At 45.7% G+C, this 21,766-nt stretch overlaps 1 protein-coding gene across 3 annotated transcripts; it reads right to left on the reverse strand.

Annotated features, from left to right (window-relative positions):
• Positions 1 to 149: 149 nt before the first annotated feature.
• LOC106575105 (uncharacterized) lies at positions 150 to 21,665 on the reverse strand. 3 transcript variants are annotated; one of them, XM_045699666.2, is made up of 16 exons: positions 21,066 to 21,665; positions 18,389 to 18,522; positions 17,376 to 17,523; positions 17,167 to 17,240; positions 16,459 to 16,577; positions 13,895 to 13,982; positions 12,804 to 12,952; positions 12,622 to 12,706; positions 12,146 to 12,267; positions 11,138 to 11,287; positions 4,114 to 10,858; positions 3,812 to 3,966; positions 3,403 to 3,536; positions 2,896 to 3,233; positions 2,670 to 2,754; positions 150 to 1,839 (listed from the first exon to the last, which is right to left on the reverse strand). In XM_045699666.2, exons 1-16 carry the CDS (start codon positions 21,151 to 21,153, stop codon positions 1,706 to 1,708), a joined length of 8,748 nt encoding a protein of 2,915 aa, XP_045555622.2. In that variant the 5' UTR covers positions 21,154 to 21,665; the 3' UTR covers positions 150 to 1,705. The 3 variants fall into 3 exon arrangements, with proteins under 3 accessions (XP_045555622.2, XP_045555623.2, XP_045555618.2); XM_045699667.2 differs by having other exon boundaries at positions 150 to 1,829; positions 18,374 to 18,522; XM_045699662.2 differs by having other exon boundaries at positions 18,374 to 18,522.
• Positions 21,666 to 21,766: the final 101 nt, after the last annotated feature.

Raw genomic sequence — 21,766 nt, forward strand, 5'->3', positions numbered from 1 at the left:
AAATAAGATTAGCTATTGTTATGCAACATCCCTTGAGCCATCCATTGTTAGCTACATAATACAGTAGTTTGATCCTTCATTTCAGAAAGAAATGGAATAAAGCATCGAGAGAAGACCTACTTTTCGAACACCAAAAGGAATACTCTGACTTAAGAATATAAGACAGTACAATTTATTTTCATCAAACAGTTCAATAAATGTTTCACAGTTTTTATGTTGTTTTTATTTCCCCTGGTTTTATACAGTATCCCATGAAACCCATTCTTTCAACAATACAGGTTTTAAACGGATGTTGAAACAGACTAAACAAAGGGACTAGTTGGAGCTTGACTGCATGATGGGTTGCTAATAGTAGAAAATGAATGTAAATCAACAAATACATTAACTTTTGGAGATATTTACCGATGAGAAGCTTCCATTTTATCATGCTAAGGTACATCAATTGTCCTCAAACAAAGTAAAATTATGACAAGACAACTATACATTGAATCATATTAGAAAATAATGAAACATGTTATATATATATTAGAGCAGGGTTTTCCAAACTCAGTCCTGGGGCCGCCCTTGGGTGCACGTTTTGACCTTTTCCCTGGCAACTACACAGCTGATTAAAATAATCAAAGCTTGATAATGAGTTGGTTATTTGAATCAATTGTGTAGTGCTAGGACAAAAACCAAAACATGCACCCAGAAGGTGGCCTCGGGACCGAGTTTGGGAAACCCTGCAAGTTGAGGACATAAGTTAAGCACAGGATGGCAGTTATAAAGACATGAAATTATATAAAATATTTTTGGGGGTTGGGGAAAATATCTTGCTTTATTTGTTATGAAGAATAATTAAACCGAGAAGCTATTACTTAGATGCATTTTGTCCCAAACAATTCTGAAAGATAAATTAATTGCACCAAAATAAATAAACAATATTTACAAAGCATGGAAGTTATTTTTAAATAAATAATGAATAAATTCAATAAATAATAGCTAGACATAGTCTTTTAGAATAAAAGTATATAGAAACATAGCTTGTTTTCATCTTTTCGTGCAGTCTAAGATTACATCTAAATTAAACAGCTCTAAAATTATATTGTATACACTTGTATCACTATCTTTGTACAAATGTTGAATGAGTACTCTGAAATACAGGAGCTAAGATTGTTTTCTGGCCCCAACTGCTGCCTACAAGTATGACTGACTGCAATGAAAATCGTTTTTACAAAGTTAAGATTTCAATCCAAGCTTACACATAGACAGATACATGACTAAAAGAAAGTGCATCCCCCAGTACATACTGGGTAAAGACAACCGAAAGAAGCAGGTAAAGAGAAGGTAAGCTGGTACACAATGACTCCCATTGCATAGCCGTCAAATCCGTTTCAGATTTTACAAAGCTCCAGACTCTTCTTTGCCTAGGACAAACTGCCTTTGCCATCAACCACTTCCAGCCAGTGTCTATAAATCGACCCTAGGATACAGTGGCAAAGGGAGGAGTTATTATATCAACAACCTTTTTCGTACAAGGACTGGTACCTGGTTAAACCTGGAATGTGTCCAGCTTTTAGAACGGGAGTCTTTTCTTTCTGTTGCCTGATCGATAAAAAAATAGCCTCTGAGAATGGTTATGGACGGAGGGGAATCCACTGGCCACTCTCAGAAGGTCCCTGTTCTGAGGGTTACAGAACAACTCAGAGGATTCCGGAACCCTGCCTCACACCAAGTGGGGGTCATCGGCTGGGCTGACGGTAAAACGCGAGGATGTCACTGGGTTGGCCCCCACGGGCGACCTCGGTTTGACTGACAAGTCCCCTTTTCTTTTGGAGTCTTTGCCTTTGCTGTTTGCTCCTGGTAGAAAGACAGGAGCATGGTGTAAGTAAGGGAATTAAGGAATTACAATACTACAACTATGCCATACACAAATATACTGTACTAGGGTTGGAGTAAATACTATTTTAATTCAGGGGATACATTCTAACACATTTCATGACATCGAATTGACCCCTGCAACACAAAACATAAACAAAAGCATACAACTGTAAATGTTATTTAAAAAATATATGTAGGATAAAAACATTACACAAATGGTATATCATTAGTTAAAATAATCTATACGTGTGTACAAACATCCTCTTGTAGAACCGAAGCACAAAAAGGCCCACACTCCCAAGTTAAAAATAAACTTTCTCCTTGCAAAGCTTTGAACTGTTCAACTCTGCAGGCTGACAGAGATCATGAAAGTAGATCATTTTGGTGTTGATGCTTTTCTACATACAGTCTATTCAAAACACCCAGAGGGGATCAGCCAAACTCTCATTATTCTGTGAAATGAAGCGATCAGTGGGAGAGACAGAGCTGATGGCTTCTGGAGACAGGGTGGAAAACACATCTTAGACGTGCATTGTTGAGCACCAGATTTATGTCCACACTCCATTCCCCATGTCATAGTGTGTGGGGGATAATTACAAGAGATACATTTTGGGGGCGCATATTTAGAAAAGGGGTTGGTGTGAGGGGTTCTCAATTTCAGTGAGCAGGGATCAGATGGGAGCTGTCCAATGGGTGCTTGTTATTGTAGTGATTTCATCAAAAGCTTTCTATTGGCTCTCAGAAGGGAATGATGTACAGGACCGTTATATGGTTTCTAATAGCAACATGCATGCATACGTAGTACGTACCATGTAAATCAAATTTAGTGCTTTTGTTAGGAGCTGGAGCTGGACTGGTGCGGGTGGAACTACTCAGCTCACTGGTTGGAGTTTCCTGTTTCAGAAACAGAGAGGAAGAGTCAGGGACTGAAAAGGAGCAGAGACAGTACATGTACATCCAATATAGTGAAAGTGTTAAAAGCCCAAGAGTAACATGGGACTCAATATATGAGGAGGGGAAAAACTAAACAAACACCTGATCAAAGAGATAGACAGTGACATCATCAAAAAACGACACGTTTCTCCCTCTGTCTTTCTCTTTGTCTATCGGTTCCCTTGGCGACTTCAGCAGACTCCTGAGCCCCACCCTTTTGCCAACGTCTGTTTCCGTGACAACAATCACTCTCCTGGAGCCTTCGTCTTCCTGCTCTTCTTCCTCATCCTCATCGGGGTCACTTCCTGGGGACGCACCCCTCCGTCTCCCACTCCTGTCTCGGTGTAGCCCGCCCTCCCTGAACCCTCCCTTGGGACTGGAGGAGAGAGGGAGAGCAAGAGGGAGAGGAGGGAGGGAGAGGGACAGGCGAGCCAGTTTGGCTGTGAAAGAAAAGAGAGGAATAGATAAAGTGAGACATGAAAGATGGTGTCAAAAAGCACCAATCTATCCATTAGAACATGTCATTTACACACCTGCAGAGTGGGTGAACGTGAACAATGCTGCATTCTATTCATACACATTTTCACACAGAGAAAAGTCTGGAGGTACCTTTCATTGCTTGGTTTGCCACAGGCTGAGGGGGTGTAACTTCTGGCTGCTGGATCACAGTCAGTGGTTCACTGTCAGTCGCATCAGACTCACTCTGGGGTTCAGAATTGGGTTCGGTGTCCGGCTCCTCTTCGCTAAGAACAGAAAAAAAGATCTCTTCTTTTATTATCTGTCTGCCTGCCATCATTCAACACAACAGTTTGATAAATCTCAAAATACATAGAGGGCAGTGGAGGTTGCTGAGGGGAGGAAAACTCATGATAATGGATGAAACGGAGCCAATGGATTGGCATCAAACCATGTGTTTGATGTATTTGATGACATTCCACCGGTTCTGTTCCATCCATTACCACAAACCCCTCCTCCCCAATTAAGGTGCCACCAACTTCCTGTGATAGAGAGAGCATACCTTCCTACATCCTTCACACTGACTGTGTCTCCGCCCCCATCTAAGGGCTGGTCTCCCCATGGGCGGAGAATGACGCTGTCGCTCACTGTCGTCCCCCGGAGGACATTGGTTTTAACATTCTCACAGAGGGAGAACTGCAGTCTCTCCTCACACACCTGAAGAAAGGGAAACAGAAGAAGATAATAGGGGTATGAATGTTTAAACATATTCAGGAAAATGGATATTGTAAATTGTGTAGGCTTATACTTTCATACATCTACAAAGTTGTGCAAAAGGGATTAAAATGCAAGGCTAATGCTCACCTGCATCATTAGGCCATTTTTAGTGGGCATCTTGGAAAGTGACCTCTGGTCCTTGGAGTCAGGAGAATGACATGGTGAAAGGGCTGATGGGAACTGTAGTTCACGCCTCTCTTCCTGAGGTGAAAGTTTAGCCCCAGTTGGGATGTCCTGGACCGCCGATGGAACCGACCTGGCCAGCCAGTCAGCGCTCTCAGAGATTCCGTCAACTTCCTCTTTCAGTTCCACTCTCCTCTTCCCCTCAGGCATGGAGGTCCCACAGGTCTCTTCACCTTTATCGCTCTCTCCAGAACCCTTAGCTTTCTGCTCAGGCGTCTTCTTCATAGACTCCAACAGCTCCAGATTCCCCAGGAAGAGGTCACCCAGGGTGTCCTCCTCATCCCCAGATATGCAGCACAGCTGCTCCAGTTTCTCGAAATCTTCCAGAGGCTCCTCGTCCAAATCCTTCCACTCAGAGATCAACAGCTCTGGGATGGTGTTGAGGGGACTCTGGGGGAATGACGGGAGTGTGGTGGTTGTGTTTTTCTGGGACAGGTTATTTCTGTCATCCTCGGACATGTTTGATGTGAGGCGGCTCTGGTTCTGGCTTTCACCTGAGAATAATAATGGAAGTGTTGGATGTACAGGTGAAAGGTTGAGGTTTGCAGAGATCCCTCTGCTGTGGGTTGTGGTGGGTGGTAAGGGGGGCGGCTCTGAGATATCAGTGTGAGGAGTGGGGGGCATTGTTGGGTCTCTCTCAGCACTGGTAATGAAATCTGAGCCGAAATAATCAAGGTTTATAAGACCGTGATCATCGTCTATTTCTATGACAGAAGGTGGGGGACTAGGAAAAGAATCATCTAAACTCTGCAACCTGTCTTCTTGCATATCAAGATCTATGCTAGGAGGAGGGCTGGGAAAGTCTACAGAACTGAACTGAAAGTTGTCTCCTTGTGAACCAGACAGATCTGTACAAGAGGCTATATCCTCCAAGTCATTATCATTGGGATAAGACAAGATATGAAGAGATATGTCTCCCAAATCCTCACTTGAGTTTACAATGTCTACTCCCCCTTCTCTGTCCTCCCCCACAAGCTGGCGAGTAGAGTCAGCTTCTTCAATGCATATGCTTGGCTCAATATGTTGTAATCCTGACAAATCTACCTGTGGTACTCCAGTGAGGCAGATAGATACACCCAAATATATACTCTTTACTGTGGGAGCAAGATGGTTGTCTAATTCAAAGTCCTGTCCTTTTTCTATGTTATTTTCGGCCATTGCCCCTTCTTCCATTTGGACTTCACTGAGATGATTCAACCTGTTGAAGTTCTGATTTCCCTCATCTTGAGCAATGTTTCCATCCAAGTCGTTTAGAAGAGATGCAGTTTGACTTTCACTGTCTCCACCCGTCTCAGTGAGTGACCTGAACTGCTCCCTCCCTCTTGCAAAGGTCTCATGCTCTGGGATTTCTCGGTTTTCCACCTCAACCACTAGCTGATCACCTTCAAAATTTTGCTCATCATCATCGTCAAACCTATCTGGATTTTCTATATTTTCCTCTTGCTGTACATCCAGTGCCTGGGATAGTTGGCTGTCAATGCTACTGGAGAGAGCCTGTTTCTGGGACAACTCTCCCTTTATTTCCAGGTAGGCTACCCGTCCCTGCATCTCGTCATTAGAAGTATCTTCACTATCTTGGAGGATGGCTGGATGAGGCTCACTCCCCGCCAGTTCATCGTTCTCCTCAGCCTCCCAGAATTCCCGGCCTACCACCAGCTGCTCCCTCTCCTCCCAGGTCTTTCCGAACGCTGAGAAGAATTCCAATCCGAGTTCAGCTTCCTGGTTTCTGTTCTCCGGCGAGGCCCACTGGTCGTTCTCCGATGGCCACAGGTGCAGGTCTCCCTGCTGGAAACGGTGACAATCAAACTCGCCCCTCACCACTCCTCCCCCTCTCCCCTCCCCCTCCTCCAGAGTGTTCCACAGCTCTTTAGCCTTCAACTCCAGATCCTTAGATGACTCCCTGTCCACAGTCTCAGCAGACCCATCCCTGCTCAAAGACCCACTCTGGCTCCCCGTCACTGGTCCTCTTTGAGGAGATTTCTCCTTCATGGCGTTACACAGCTCTCCAGCGGCAAGCTGTTTCTCTGTCTCTGATTTGGCCTTGGCCCTCTCGTCTTCGCTTTCCTCTGAGTAACACAAGTTTCTCAGGCCAAGCTCATTGGCGTCTGTGTGTTGAATCTCCAGACCTTGCCCGTCTTCTCTTTCAGACCCCTCAGTGTCCCCCTCGGCCCAGAAAGAAGAGGCCAGTTTGCTCTCTTCGTCATTGGTGCTCTCTCCGTCGTTGGGCTCCAGTACTACTGGAATATCGTCACTGAGTTTGACCTCGCTGGTTTGAATACCGTAGAACCTAGATAGCCTGGATTCTCTGTTATCATGGTCGCCATGTAACGCTGTCACTGGTTCCGTAGTGTCTTTCATGGAATTATCATTTTCTCTCTCTTCAATACCTGGAAGTTCTTCATTCTCAAGTTTGTTATCCTTTGTCTGAATGGCAGATATTAATTTCAAACAATCTGTCTTAGTGGTACTATTAGAAGGCAATGTCAAGTCTTTGTCTGTGGAGTCATGGAATCTAAAATCATTCGACTCCACATGAGAAATCACACCTTCTGTGTAATGATTACAAATTTGAGTTCCATCATTGTAAGAGAACCCTTTGAGAGGTGTATCATCTAAATTAGAGAACAGCTTAGCTATAAACTCATTGTTCTCCTTGGTCTGTGAGTTATCAGACAGTAGTCCCGGATGGACTAGGCCCTTTTCATCTGACTCTCCGCTCTCATTGTGGAACATTCCAGAATCTTCTCTCTGTTCTGATTCTAACCCTGTTTTATGTTCTACTTCTTTCAGACTGAGATCGTTCTCCTGAATACTCGATATGTCTTTATATCCATCATCACTGTTTTGAGAGATATCCTGCACATGAGCATTCTGTTCAAGAACTGTCTCCTTTTCCCTCTCAATGTCAATTCCCTTATTTGAAATCCTCTTCAAGGGATTCTTTCCCCCGGTTTCTCCCTCATCCTCTAATTCTGTCTTCTCTTCTATTCCTGTCAGCGTCCCCCTCTCTCCACCTCGTCCGCTGCCGGGTCTGGTCACACTCAGTCCATCACTGCCCTTCCTGCTAAGCCCCTCCCCTTCCCAGTCACTGTCAGAGAAGTAGGCGGAGTCTCTGTGGGTGGTTTCTGTCCCCAGCACCCTCCAACCACCTGGTCCTTCACCTCCAACACACGGGTCACCTGGGGTCAGACAGTCGGCTGAACTGGGGGTCAAAGATGACAGGAATGAGTCTGAGGGGGTCATGGTGGAGAGAGAGAGGTCAGAGGATGGGTCCCAGTCTGGGGTGGTGGGAACGGCTGTAGGGCTCTTTTGACTTGGGTCTGACCTTCCTTCCTGGTTGATCTGTGAATTATGTTTGTTGATTTGTAAATAGCTTTCAACATTTGGGTTATGTGACTGAGCAGTAGAACAATGTGATGTGTCGTTCTTCATTTGACTGTCACAACCTTTTGAACTCTCTGACCCTTCTTCCTTGTGATCTTTAGATTCAATTTGACATTCTCTATCTGTTTCTGATGTCTCTGTTGTTAAGTCATGTAAAATGTCATCAACAATTTCCTGCTTCTGACATCCTTGCCCTGTATCTCTGACCTCAGCATCACCTTTCATTCTATCACAATTCCTTTCCCCAACATTATTCTGACCCCTGCTCTCTTTCTCATCTACAGAAATAGGTGACTCATCATCACAGGGTTTCTTTTCAGATTCTTCCACTTCTCCAGTAACACTGTCTTGAGATAAAGACTGAACTTGAGCTTGTCTTGAGAGCTCAACCCTTTCTCTGACTCTCTGTGTTCCTCTTACAGGTAGGGCTGGACCTTCTGAAACGTCCTCCTCTGTTTTTGTACTGGGGAATGTTTGGTAAAGGAGGAGGCCATTTTTTGGCATTATCTCTGAGAACACAAAGTCACCAGGTTGGGGCTGAGAGTCTGGCTGAGAGTTGGTGTCAGCGGTGGGATCTGTGAGTGAGCTGGGTGAGTCCTTGAGGCAGGTCGTGTCTGTGGGACATTCCTCTTCCTGTTTGACAGACTGTTTATTTGATCCTATTTGCAGTACTGGGATCTCAGGCCGTATAGTGACCTTTATCTCACTCTTTTTTGCCCGTTTAGTCACTTGGGCGTAAATGGCCTCCGGTGCTACATCGTCTTTGCCTCTGTTTGATGTACGTATGGAACTCTCTGATTGGAAACGGATGGTCTGAGAGGAGTCAGGATCTATGCATATTGACTCGTATTCTGGTGACATTGGAGTGGGTGACTGAGACAAGTCCTCGCAATGCTTGTTGGAGGCGGTTGCGTTTTGTCTGGATATGATCTCCGTCAAAAAGGTCTCTGCTGATTGGATCTCCTTCAGGAACTCCTCTCTGGTCATCTGTCCCTTCTCTGTCTCCTTCTCTGTCTCCTGTGACTCCGACTCCTGACTCCCCACTGTGATTTCGGAGAGGAGGGATCGGGATCTCCTCATGCCCCTGGAGTATGCCTCCTCGGCCTCAGCGTAGGACGGGAGGCCGGGGGCGCAGGTGTAGGTGTAGGGACGCGATCGGGAGCCAGGAGGGTGGAGGAACTTCACCGGATCTCTCTCCATGCCTGCATCCATCCTTCCTGTGTTTGTGATCTCAGTGAGGAATAGATCTCTCTGGATGGAACCTTTCCTCACCCTCTCCACCTCTGTCCCCATCTGTGTGTTTCTGTCTGGCCCCAATGTCTGTTCTGCAGAGCCCAGCTCTGTGACCAGCGACCGGGACCGACGCATCCCCCCTCTCAAGGGCTGGAGGAAGTTCCCTGACCTCTCCCCATCCCTTTTCTTCTCCCGCTCTGTCTCTCCCTCCCATGAGGTCCTCCCCTCCTTGGACTTGGCATCATTTGACTCTGACACACTAGAGATCTCAGTCAGAAACAGGTGCATGGGGGATATCTTGGTGTCGGTTACGCTATCTGCCTGCAGTTCCGCGTCCTCCCTCCAGATGGCAGGCAGGATGGTGGCGAGGCGCGACTGGGTCCTCTTCATACCCCTGGAGAAGAGCTCGGCTGTGGCCGGATCCGCATCCTCTGACAAACTAGAGGTCGGGACGGTTGTCCCTCCCCCACTGGGTTTCTCAGGGGACATAAAGGGGGAGTCATCCTCATCTGAATAGGTGGGACTGGAGGACGAGTGCCTCTCAATTCTGTGGACCCCGGACTCAGAGTGGGAGATGTTGCGGTAAACAGGGCGAAATACGTTCTGGCGTCGTACGGGAGAGTCAAAGTCTTTTGAGTGGAAATTGGATGTTCCCTTTGTGTTGTGCAAGGATGCTGTGCGCCGTACACCACCTTGTCGGTCTGAGTAGTCACAGGATAGTGGGTCTCTTTGAGAGTACATCTGGGGCTTACTGTATCTGGAGAAGCTACCTACACCATAGCTGTGATACAGGCCCCTTTGGGGCTTGTAGTGGGGTGGGAGAGGGGGAGGACATGTTTGGGGAGTGGGGTAGATGGGGTGGCTGGACTGGGGTAGGGAGGGGGAGAGTGACGGGGAGGGGGGCATGGTCTGACGAGGACGGTGGAACCCTAAGTGATCATATGATGATGGCAGGCAGCTGCCCATCAGAGGGTCCATCGTTTCTATCTTACCACTCATGGAATAGTGACCCAGCCCAAGCCCTACTCGGTGGTAGCCCAACGGAGGCGCAGGGAGGGGGCGCGAGTGGAGGTGGTTGCCCGAGGAGGTTGACATAGAACGTGGCTTGGGAGGCAGGACAGGGGCCTGAGAACCAGTGGATGACTTACTGTCTCCTTCACCCTCCTCTTCCTCATCATCATCTCCTAAATCCACCACAGAGAAGTCAGTCACCCTACTGGAAATGTCTTTGAATTCTGCCACCCCAGTGTTGGGGACCCTTAGCTGGACCTCGCTGGATCGGACGGTCTGGATGGATTTCCCACCTCGCCCAGTGTACTCCTCATCAGAACTGTACGGCGCACGTTCTTTGCCCAGCATTCCGCTGCGTATCTCCACTAGCTCCAGATCTCCAGGACGCAACGAGTCAGAACGGAAAGAGTGCGCTTTCCCTTTAAGAGATGGGGACTTATCCTGAGGGGTGTGCTCCTCCAATCGGATGAAGTACTCGCTGGCGAGGGAGGGGCTACGTGCACTTATCACAGGGACAACAGTGGGTGTGTCCAGGGATTGTCTGTGGGAGGGGTTGACCATCGGGATTGGCTGGGGAGGAGGAAGTGGTTGGCAGCCCCGCCTTGCATGGGCCTTCTCCCAGAAGTACTCAAAATTTAACCCTTTACTGGTCTCCGTGACTGTCAGGATGTCATCGAGTTCTGTGGAGGATGGGGTGATGCAGTTCCCCACGGGGTCCAGTAGAGGGTAGGAGTTCCCCCTGTCATCCCTCCCATACTCCCTCTCTCTCTGTCGTTCACTCGCTGCAGCCTGGAAGGCCAGAGGACGGAGAGAATCCCACCGTCTCTCAAATGACTCATCGCTCTCTCCTCTTCTTCCTCTCCCTTCCTCATACTCCTCGTCCTCATCCTCCTCATCCTCTCCCACGCTCCTTCGGGACATCCCTCGCTCAGCAGCCAGAAGGGAGGAGAGAAGGAGGAATACCTCAGCGATGGAGGGGCGTTGGGGAGGAGGGAGCCAGCAGGACTGCATGATCTCATACCTGGAAGAGGAAAGACAGGAAAGACAAACACAAAGATAAGGGGGATTGGAAATGATGCAGACAATTACATTGATGGAAGCTACAATCTTTCTGCAATATTAAAGCTGATCTACCCCCACCCCAAAAAAATAAGATTTGAGGGGGTTGCATATATTAGCTTTGACCTTAATGATCTATTGGCAAAGTAGGCCTTTAAAGTAACACATCTGTAATCGACTACTTTCTTCATCAAATGCAGATATCATTAGAGAACCAAAAGTCAAGAAATGGCCCACTGACCAGTAGTCTGCGTGGGAGAGTTTGAGCCGTGGCTGGGCCAGGGTGATCTGTCTCTCTCTGATGACGAAGGTCAACACTTCCTCATCACTCAGGTGCCTGTGAGGCTGAGAACCAAACTCAAACAGCTCCCAGATCACCACCCCCAGAGACCTGGGAGAAAAGGAAGAGAGAGGGGAGAGAAATGGGAGAGAGTGGGGGGAAAGAGAGAGGGGAGAGAGAGGGGAGAGAGAGGGGAGAGAGAGGGGAGAGTGTGAGAGAAGTGGGAGAGAGAGGAGAGAAATGGGAAAGAGAGAGGAGAGGGAAGTTGGAGAGGGAAGTTGGAGAGAGAGGGGAGAGTGGGGTGGAGAGGTGGGAGAGAGAGGGGAGAGAAGTGGTAGGGAGAGGAGAGGGAAGTGGGAGAGAGAGGGGAGAGAGAGGGGAGAGAAAGGAGAGAGAGGGGAGAGAGAGGGGAGAGAAAGGAGAGAAAGGGGAGAGAAGTGGGATAAATAGAGGGGAGAGATGGGGGATGGGGGGGGGGAGAGAGGGGAGGGGAAAGAGAGGGGAGAGAGTGGGTGGGGGGGGGGGGGAGGGGATAAGAGGGGAAAGAGAGGGGAGAGATGTGGGATGGGGGGGGGGGAGAGAGAGGGGAAAGAGAGGGGAGAGATGTGGGATAAAGAGGGGAAAGAGAGGGGAGAGATGTGGGATAAAGAGGGGAAAGAGAGGGGAGAGATGTGGGATAAAGAGGGGAAAGAGAGGGGAGAGATGTGGGAATAAGAGGGGAAAGAGAGGGGAGAGATGTGGGATAAAGAGGGGAAAGAGAGGGGAGAGATGTGGGATAAAGAGGGGAAAGAGAGGGGAGAGATGTGGGATAAAGAGGGGAAAGAGAGGGAGAGATAGAAAATAGGAGTAGAGAGAGAGTTGGCGGATAGAGAAATAATCAAATTAGATAAGAAATACAGAATACAGCTTATTGAAATATTCAGTTGTTTATTTGTCCGTTTTAGAGGCAGGTTGTGTTATGGTAGGTACCACAGATTGCTGGTCTTGGTCTGGTCAGTGACGATCAGAGATCCTCTGTACTCCTCCAGAAGCTCTGGCGCTATCCACCTCAGGGGAATCCACAGCTTGTCTGATGTTAGGTAATAGTCATCCTACACAGATAAACACACACAGAGGGATGCATGGACTTGAAGATAAGCCATTAGGGACATCCAATACGTTAGGGATAATCAACAAGGGGCTATGTGTTCTCTGGAAGATAATGAACCACCTGGAAGGTGTGTTCCATGACACGCTAAAGGAGCGGAACTGACCTTCCACGGAGTTGCATTATTTTGCAGAGAACGCATAGAGTTTAGCTAACCAAATTTGAGTCCTAGTTTGCTATTATGAAAATCGAATCCAACAATGGCATGGTATAAGGGATATAACTTGTCAACAGATTGTGGTGGTTCAAGCAAAGTACATGGGTAAGCGCACACGCCCACACACACACACACACATACCTTGTAGTGGTTGTGAGACAGCCCATAGTCTCCGATTCTGACAGTGAGGTCAGAGGTAAGGAGACAGTTCCTCAAAGCCAGATCACTGGAGACAAAACAATCATAATCCATTTACTATCAATCACTCAATTACCAACCAATCAATCACTGGAGCCAGAGAGCCAGGATATGACCTCACAGACCTGTGGATGTAGTTATTCTCGTGGAGGTGCAGCAGGCCAGAGGTGATTTCAAACGCCATCCTCTGCAGGGTCAGCATTTCCCGGGTCAGAAGGTCAGGGGTCATCCCATCTGACTTCCTCTGGGCTCTCAGGTACCTCTTCAGGTCGCCCTGGTAACACATCACAAATATAATTTATTACACCATCAATGAGTGTTACCAATATCATTAATTTATTACACCATCAATGAGCATTACCAATATCATGTACAGTATGTGATACTTAAAACAATCAGAAGAACAATTAACATAGTTTATGACTTTGATCGGACATATTCAGCTATAAATGAAGTACATTTGTACATTTATGCTGGAGAAATACCCTCTCCTAAGTGTTTTCCTGAACCTGAAGGTCCTCAAAAGCAGAAGGGGAATTGGTAATGAGTTAATATCATTAGAGAGATAGAGGTTGTACTGGTGGTAGGACAGGAGAATAAGATACTTCAAATGATAAAGGGATGTGTGTTTCAATGTACAGAGGATTTATAGCTTATGTTCTTCTGGTAAAGGGCTGCGGTATTGTTTCTCTCCCATCCCTGGTCATTAATTGATCTGTTTGAGTCATTGATTGGCCACAGAGTCCAATCACTTGGGATTTCAGGTCTCAATCGGTCTTTCATTAAAGAGCAAGAATGAAAGCAAACAAACAGAGGCAGCAGGTGTTGAGTGTTGGAGCTGGAAACGACTGGCATAACATTATACTACAAAAGGTATATCTAAGTGTGAAAAGTCACCAAGTATTTACATGGTTATTTGATGGGGGGAAAGGAAACTAACCAAACATCTATTTCCATGTACGGAAGCTACAGTCTGGTGTTTGTCACTTAATTGATCCATTTGACTCATTTATTGACCAGTCACCAGAGAGTCCAATCAGCTGGTTGCTCAGGTATCAATCAGTCTCTGATAGAAACACAATGATGAGACCAAACAAGAGGAATGGAGTAAATGTATCCGTTCAAAACAAAATGGCCTCTCTTTGGATCTCCTCTACAATGTGCCCTCCTCTTCTTCTCCATCTCATAATAGTAGTAAAAACAACATGGCCCTCACCAACTGACAGAACTCCATGACCAGCAGGAAGGGAATGCTCTCGCTGCATTGGCCCAAACACTGAAGGATGTTGGGATGTTGGAGACTCCTGAAGGCAAGAAAATAGAGAGAGGGGGGAGAGAGGGGAAGATGATGAAACGAGAGAGGCAATGCAGCAGAGGATATGCAGTTAAAGTGAATGAGGGAAGAGGAGAGGGGGATAACATCTGGGCGCATTTGTTTGTGTATGTTTACTTAGGTGGGTTTGTTAGTGAGAAAGTGGAGAGGACGAAAGAAAACAGACAGAGCTAGAGAGAGGGGGAGCGAGAGAGAAAGATGAAAGAGAAACATGTGTTTCTATATGTGACAGAGAAAGAGGCAACTGTAAGTGTGTATGAGAGAGAGAGAGAGAGAGAGAGAGAGAGAGAGAGAGAGAGAGAGAGAGAGAGAGAGATGGCAGGCCAAGTGTCATTTTAATCTAAGTTGAGCATAATAAATAGGTCAGACCAGTAGTCATCTGTCACTCCATGTTACAGTTCTAACACTGCACCACTTGTATGCAGCATGCAGTCTCTAACTACCAGCATCTCAATATGACACACGACAATTAAACACATCTACTGATGTGACTTGGTCCATGTAGATCTTTTTCAAACAGCACCAAATCAACCAGAGTGAAGTACAGGTTGGGAGTTAACTGTGAAGTTAATCCCAAGAACTGTGATTTATATACACTGAATGTACAAAACATTAGGAACACCTGCTCGTTCCATGACATAGACAGACCAGGTGAATCCAGGTGAAAGCTATGATCCGTTATTGATGTCACTTGTTAAATCCACTTCAATCGGTGTAGATAAAGGGGAGGAGAGCTTAAATAAGGATTTTTAAACCTTGAGAGAATCAAGACATGGATTGTGTATGTGTGCCATTCAGAGGGTGAATGGGCAAGATTTACAGTGGGGGGGAAAAGTATTTGATCCCCTGCTGATTTTGTACATTTGCCCACTGACAAAGAAAGGATCAGTCTATAATTTTAATGGTAGGTTTATTTCAACAGTGAGAGACGGAATAACAAAAATATCCAGAAAAACGCATGTTAAAAATGTTATAAAATAATTTGCATTTTAATGAGGGAAATAAGTATTTGACCCCTTTGCAAAACATGACTTAGTACTTGGTGGCAAAACCCTTGTTGGCAATCACAGAGGTCAGACGTTTCTTGTAGTTGGCCACCAGGTTTGCACACATCTCAGGAGGGATTTTGTCCCACTCCTCTTTGAAGATATTCTCAGTGGAGATGGTGTTCTTGGGGTCATAGGCAGCATTCTTCCTCCTCCAAACACGGCGAGTTGAGTTGATGCCAAAGAGCTCCATTTTGGTCTCATCTGACCACAACACTTTCACCAGTTGTCCTCTGAATCATTCAGATGTTCATTGGCAAACTTTAGACGGGCATGAATATGCATTCTTGAGCAGGGGGACCTTGCGGGCGCTGCAGGATTTCAGTCCTTCACGGCGTAGTGTGTTACCAATTGTTTTCTTGGTGACTATGGTCCCAGCTGCCTTGAGATCATTGACAAGATCCTCCTGTGTAGTTCTGGGCTGATTCCTCACCGTTCTCATGATCAATGTAACCCCACGAGGTGAGATCTTGCATGGAGCCCCAGGTCGAGGGATATTGACAGTTCTTTTGTGTTTCTTCCATTTGCGAATAATCACACCAAATGTTGTCACCTTCTCACCAAGCTGCTTGGCGATGGTCTTGTAGCCCATTCCAGCCTTGTGTCGGTCTACAATCTTGTCCCTGACATCCTTGGAGAGCTCTTTGGTCTTGGCCATGGTGGAGAGTTTGGAATCGGATTGATTAATTGATTGATTGCTTCTGTGGACAGGTGTCTTTTTTACAGGTAACAAGCTGTGGTTAGGAGCACTCCCTTTAAGAGTGTGCTCCTAATCTCAGCTCGTTACCTGTATAAAAGACACCTGGGAGCCAGAAATCTTTCTGATTGAGAGGGGGTCAAATACTTATTTCCCTCATTAAAATGCAAATCAATTTATAACATTTTTGACATGCGTTTTTCTGGATATTTTTGTTGTTATTCTGTCTCTCACTGTTCAAATAAACCTACCATTAAAATTATAGACTGATCATTTCTTTATCAGTGGGCAAACGTACAAAATCAGCAGGGGATCAAATACTTTTTTCCCCCACTGTAAGTGCCTTTGAACAGGGTATGGTAGTAGATGTCAGGCACACTGGTTTGAGTGTGTCAAGAACTGAAAAGCTGCTGGGTTTTTCACACTCAACAATTTCCCATGTGTATCAAGAATGGCCCCCCACCCAAAGGACATCCAGCCAACTTGACACAACTGTGGGAAGCATTGGAGTCAACATGGGCCAGCATCCCTGTGGAACGCTTTTGACACCTTGTAGAGTCCATGCCCTGGCTGTTCTGAGGGAAAAAAGAGGGTGCAACTCAATACTAGGTAGGTGTTCCTAATGTTTTGTACACTCAGGAAACCACAAAAACAAATAACTTAAATAAAAGTGTCTGATGACACAAAATGTCAGTTTCTCTGACCTGTATGGCTCAGACTCAGCCAAGAACTTCCTCTGCTCCAGAGGGCTGGCACTGACCCGCAACTCCTTCACCACGGCCTGGGAGGAGCTGCAGTCACACAGCACCTCCGCTAGGATCACCTGAGGGAGGGAGAGAGAGAGGGAAGGAGGGAGAGAGAGAGAGAGAAAGAGAGAGAGAGAGAGAGAGAGAGAGAGAGAGAGAGAGAGGGGGGGAGGGAGGAGAGGAGAGAGAGAGAGAGAGAGAGAGAGAAGGAGGTAAGGAGAAAGAGAGATGTGGGACAGACAGGAAAGCGATAGAGAGGAGGGAGAGAGAGGAGAGGAAAGGAGAGGGAGAGAGGTAGGGGGAGATAGATGCGAGGAGAAAGAGAGATGTGGGACAGAGGAGGAGAGGAGGGAAAGAGAGGAGAAGGAAGGAGAGAGAGAGGAAGCAGGAGAGGAGGGAAAGAGAAAGAGAGAGAGAGAGAGAGAGAGAGAGAGAGAGAGAGAGGGAGAGAGAGAGAGATCAGAAATATAGTGGTGTAGGAAGAAGACATAACTCATGAGAGCTGGTAGGAAGCCAATATTAGATTTACTGAGAAGCTGTTAAAAGGATGTGTCTTTTAGAGGAAACATGGGGTTGAGAGACATTTGGAAGAACTGCCAGATCCAGCTACCACCATTACATGATGACATCACAACTGAGGGTGGAGGTATGAGTTGGTGATCTCACCTTTCCAAACCAGCCATTTCCTATTTCCTGAAGGTAGTTGAGAGTGTGCCTATGGAAGTACTTCGACTTAGAGTCTTTAGAGACAGAATAGAGGAGATGAAAAGAGAAAGACACATGATTTGGGGTTTTCTGATATCCATCAAGCTTGCTAATATTCATGTGCTATATACTGCCATCAGCTCCAGCTACAGAGAGTCTGCCTTAGTTACCTGAGCCATCCTGCAGGGCGGGACAGTTAGCCCTGTCTCTGAGTGGGAGGGTGTAGACCTCCGGGAGGGAGGGGCAAGAAGACAGACTGTCCTCCTGGGCGGGGCTAGAACCACCAGAACACTCCTCCCCCTCTGCATTATCAAACTCCTGATTTGACAGGAAAGAACAGAGGAAGCGTAGAAGCTTTAGAGATATTGTAAGTTTGAAAAGCAGTGATCACCAAGCCTGGTCCCGGGAGATACAGGGTTTGCAGGTTTTTGTTCCAGCCCAGCACCAACACACCAGATTCAGCTTATTAAACTCTTGTTTATTACCGTAGTTGATTAGTTGAATCCAGTGTGTTAGTTCTGGCCTGTCCTGGAACAAAACCCTACACACCCGAAGCTCTCCAGGATGAGGGTTAGTGACCGCTTTTCTAGTGGCTGTGTCAATAGCCTAAAGTGGTTTACGTTTCTAAAGAAATTGGGAAAGTGTAAACAAATAACTGGTGGGCAGACACCATATTACTTTCCCCTTGTTGCCTGTGTTTTCACATCAGTTTAGATGAAGGAGGGGAACCACTTTAGATAATTGAGATGCACCCAGTGTGCTGGCTGAAATGTCACAAAGAAAGGCCTATCTGGATTTAATATGAGGAAATCTATTAAATGTAAACAGACCCTAAGCTTTCTGGCTCATGCAACATCTGTAATAGTTCTGGTAAAATGTGGTGCTGCACATGCAGCCAAAGAAACAATGAACCATCCGAAGATCACAGATTCAAAGACAATAGATTCATAGAGGGTTTGAATTATGGGGATGCCCACCGCCCCTGGGGTGCTGGGCCCTTCCATGACAAGTCAGGACATTCCCATATGCTATAACATTGTTACAGCCCTCAATGTTTAGGGTTTCCCTAAGGGCCAATGTGTAATATGATGCCTATATCTATTGATCTACACAACATGCATGCAGACAGTGCAACACAATAGACAAGACGTGTGAATAAGTCTCTTACATGATGGAGACTTACATTGAATCCCACTCCTCCCTTCTTACAGCACAGACAGGTGAAGAGCAGTAAAACAAAGGAGACGAGCCCCGAGCAAGAGATGAGAATGACGACGTAGGGCGGAGAAGAGAGAGACGCAGCCCTGGATTGAGAGACTGAGATATGGCGGGAGAGAAAAGGAGGAGAGGAAAAAGTTAATACGGTTAATCAGCCAGGAAGTACTTCCTGAAGGAAACACACAGTTGTTAGGTTGAAGTGTTGGTGAGTGGATGAGTGAGTGGGGGAAAGAGAGGCTTCGGAGAATTGGGTTGAAAAGGGTCAAAGTCATTGTTACATATTGAGATTGAGGAGGAAAACCGTTGGAATTGTTTCAATAGAGGTAAGTTTGAGACAAAGCGGAGGATCCCCAATGAACAACTGTCATTGGAGTTTTGGGAGAAGCAGGAAAAGGAAATCAACTTTGGAGGAAAGTCAGGAAACCATCTTCGGAATCAATAAAAGAGAGGTGAGATCGGAATTAAAGTTAAAATCAGGGAAGTCTACCATTCCGGTTAGGAAAGAGGGGGGAGGAAAAAACAACATTCCTTCCAGGAAACACAGTTGAAAAGCAGGGAGGGGTGGCGTTGTCATTTTGGGGAAATTGCTACCGGGGGAGGGTTGGAAAATTGGAAAAGAATCACTCAAATCAGGGAGGTTGGCTACCTAGGTGAGAAGGAGGAGTTTGGGGCGTTTTTTTATATATTTGTACCTCAACTTGGCCGTTTGTGAGGAGCGAACCATCTGTGAAAAAGAGAAGGGGGAGGGCAGGGTGGTTAAAAACCCTTCACAACAGTAGGCTACTACTTGTTTGTTGTATCTTTACATTTTAAATCCTCAAATCAAAACCAGCATCGCCACAATCAAAAATGCATATTTCTAGATGAACTTGTTGTCAATATTATTAGTTTTTCCCCCATATACAATTTTACAAAAAACACTTCTCCAACTCCCGAAGGTGAACCTCTGAGTACACATACTTGTCAATACACTTGCAGGTCAAGTGCCAATTCAGTACAGTACTTATGAATATCAACCACAATTTGAGCATTTTCAGTGTCATTGGAACCAGAAAATGTAAGTACCAGAGCTACTCTGTTTTCCCCTGCTCATCCTATTCCACCATGCCCTGTATTCATCACTACTTCTAGATATTGACTCACTATTACGGCACAGTAATGAATAATGCAAAACCAAATGTACGTTTCCCCATCCATTTCATGAGCTCATTGATTACTGAAAGCATGGCGTGAAGATGCATCAACAGTCCAGTAATAGTCAAAACAAAAGGCTTTAATTGATGTTTACCCTATTGGTAGATCAATGTGTAAGCTTAACTGTGATTAACAATTTTGGCACATCCTTTCCTCTGCCTCTCCCTCTAGACAGTACACACACCTTACAGAGACGTCCAATAACACACTGAAAGGGAATCCAATCACAAATAGACTTTTCTGATCAATGGAATATTTTCATGAGATCATTCATGAGTGGAAAATGCAAGTTACCCCTAAAAAAGACATTTATAAAGCACTTTGAGCACTGCTTTAAATATATAAATAACATAATTGAACATTGTAATTAGCATTAAGGATGTGTTGAGCTCAGAAATGATATGCTGTATGACTCCATCCTCCAATGGCTGTTTTATGAGAAAAACACTCAGACCTCTATGAAGGCCTAAAAACAGAATGGTCCATGTTATTCTAACAAATTCAAGAGTGACGTGTAAATTCTAAGTAAGAAAGGCTACTAAAAATCATGAGTATGAATTTGAGAAAGATACATGAATTATTGACTCATCATAAATGTGTAATAATTTCGTTGATTTATGTACTGGATTGGACTGCAGCCTATGCAAGCCTATGGCCTGGCAGTAGAATTACATTGGAAACTGTTAAAATAGGAAAAACATGTTGGCCTATATGAAATTCAAACTCTTTCACATAAGTCTATGTAGAATACAATAATATTTTATGTAGCCTATCCATCGGCAGTATAGATGCACAATTCCTGGGCAATTCTATTATTCTATCCCTAGACAGCTGTCCAGACATACACTGCATATAAATAGGTACACATAGCAGGGGCCTATTCCACCAGCTCCAGTTTACAGCTCTTATCAAAACAATACACTAGAACACCATGACTGCAAACGACAAACAAAACACTGCGATGCCTAATAAAAGGAGGACAAAATAAAACGGATTTTGTGGATTTTAAATGGAAATTCTAAGATTTTTATAATTAAACTCAGGTGGCATAATATACGTTAGATATACACATGAATGATACTGTGGCGATTAATTTAACATTCATTGGGCAAATTCCCGTTTTGACATGCCATCGATGCTATTGATAAATGCCACCGAAATAGGGTCGCAGATCCTACCGAATTCTCCAGGCTACTTGATGATAATAATGTGGCCATTGTCTTTTTGATTTCATCCCGTGTTATAAAGGCATATTGCCTACCATAGCCTAATCATATCAGCCAAGAAAGATAACATATATAGTATTATTGTTGAGGCTGTGTCAGTGTGTTTTGGCCGTAATATTTCCGAGTACCTATTCATAACCGTCTAATCTATCCCCTCTCCCACCTCCCCCTCTCTTCTTTCTCCCAGCGTCAATATCATTCCAGCTCACCGACACCACTCACCTTCTCTCTGCGGGGCTCCAAGGGCTCTCTCCGGGTTGAAGTACGACAACATCCCCGCCAGCACTATCACCCAGCAGTGTCGTCGCATCGTCGCGGGATCCACCACCGCACAATCATTCGAGCGACGCTTTCGGTCTTCTTCTCTCCGCTACCGTATCCTGGTCTGGCGCTGTCTTCCCCCGCTAATAAAGAACGTCTCCTTGTTGTTGTGTTCCCCTCTTCCCCTCCTCCGTTTGATCCCCCTCTCCTAATCCGCAACTAAACACGGTGTAAGAGACGCTCTTTTGTGCATCTCGTCCTGCCAACCCAACCCATCAAATCCAGAACCGTTACATCAGTGGTCTCTCCACAAAAACGGCAACGAAAACAACAAATAACCCCAATGAGGTCAAACCATCCGCTATTTTTCCCGTTTCGGCTCTTTCCCCCCCGACACCAGTACGAGGGCGACTGTAGTATTTATCTCCCGTTAAACGTCGGTTACGTCAGACAAAAGTGAGCTTGCATTATCATGGTTTGCCCGTGGTTTCATTCGAGTGCGTCTGTCTCGCTTCTACACTCTGCTGTCTCGGGCCCGTTTTATTTCGCGGTGCTGTGTATGTATGCACCTGCTAGACAAATGAATGTATTATACTGCCGCAACTCTGTTTTGTAGCACAATCTATTGACATTGCTATAGTAAAATGTTTTAGGTTAATCAT

This window comes from Salmo salar, chromosome 02, assembly GCF_965601325.2.
Source record: "Salmo salar chromosome 02, fSalSal1, whole genome shotgun sequence".
Classification (NCBI taxonomy): domain Eukaryota; kingdom Metazoa; phylum Chordata; class Actinopteri; order Salmoniformes; family Salmonidae; genus Salmo; species Salmo salar.

What these genes read in the sequence shown, in the direction of transcription:
- LOC106575105 (XM_045699662.2), bottom strand. Translation starts at nt 21,153, where the DNA reads ATGCGACGACACTGCTGGGTGATAGTGCTGGCGGGGATGTTGTCGTAC. An exon ending in TGGAGCCCCGCAGAGAGAAG is followed by an intron (nt 18,523 to 21,065) that starts GTGAGTGGTGTC and finishes GCCATATCTCAG; the next exon opens with TCTCTCAATCCAGGGCTGCG. An exon ending in CACTAAATTTGATTTACATG is followed by an intron (nt 1,840 to 2,669) that starts GTACGTACTACG and finishes TCTTTCTACCAG; the next exon opens with GAGCAAACAGCAAAGGCAAA.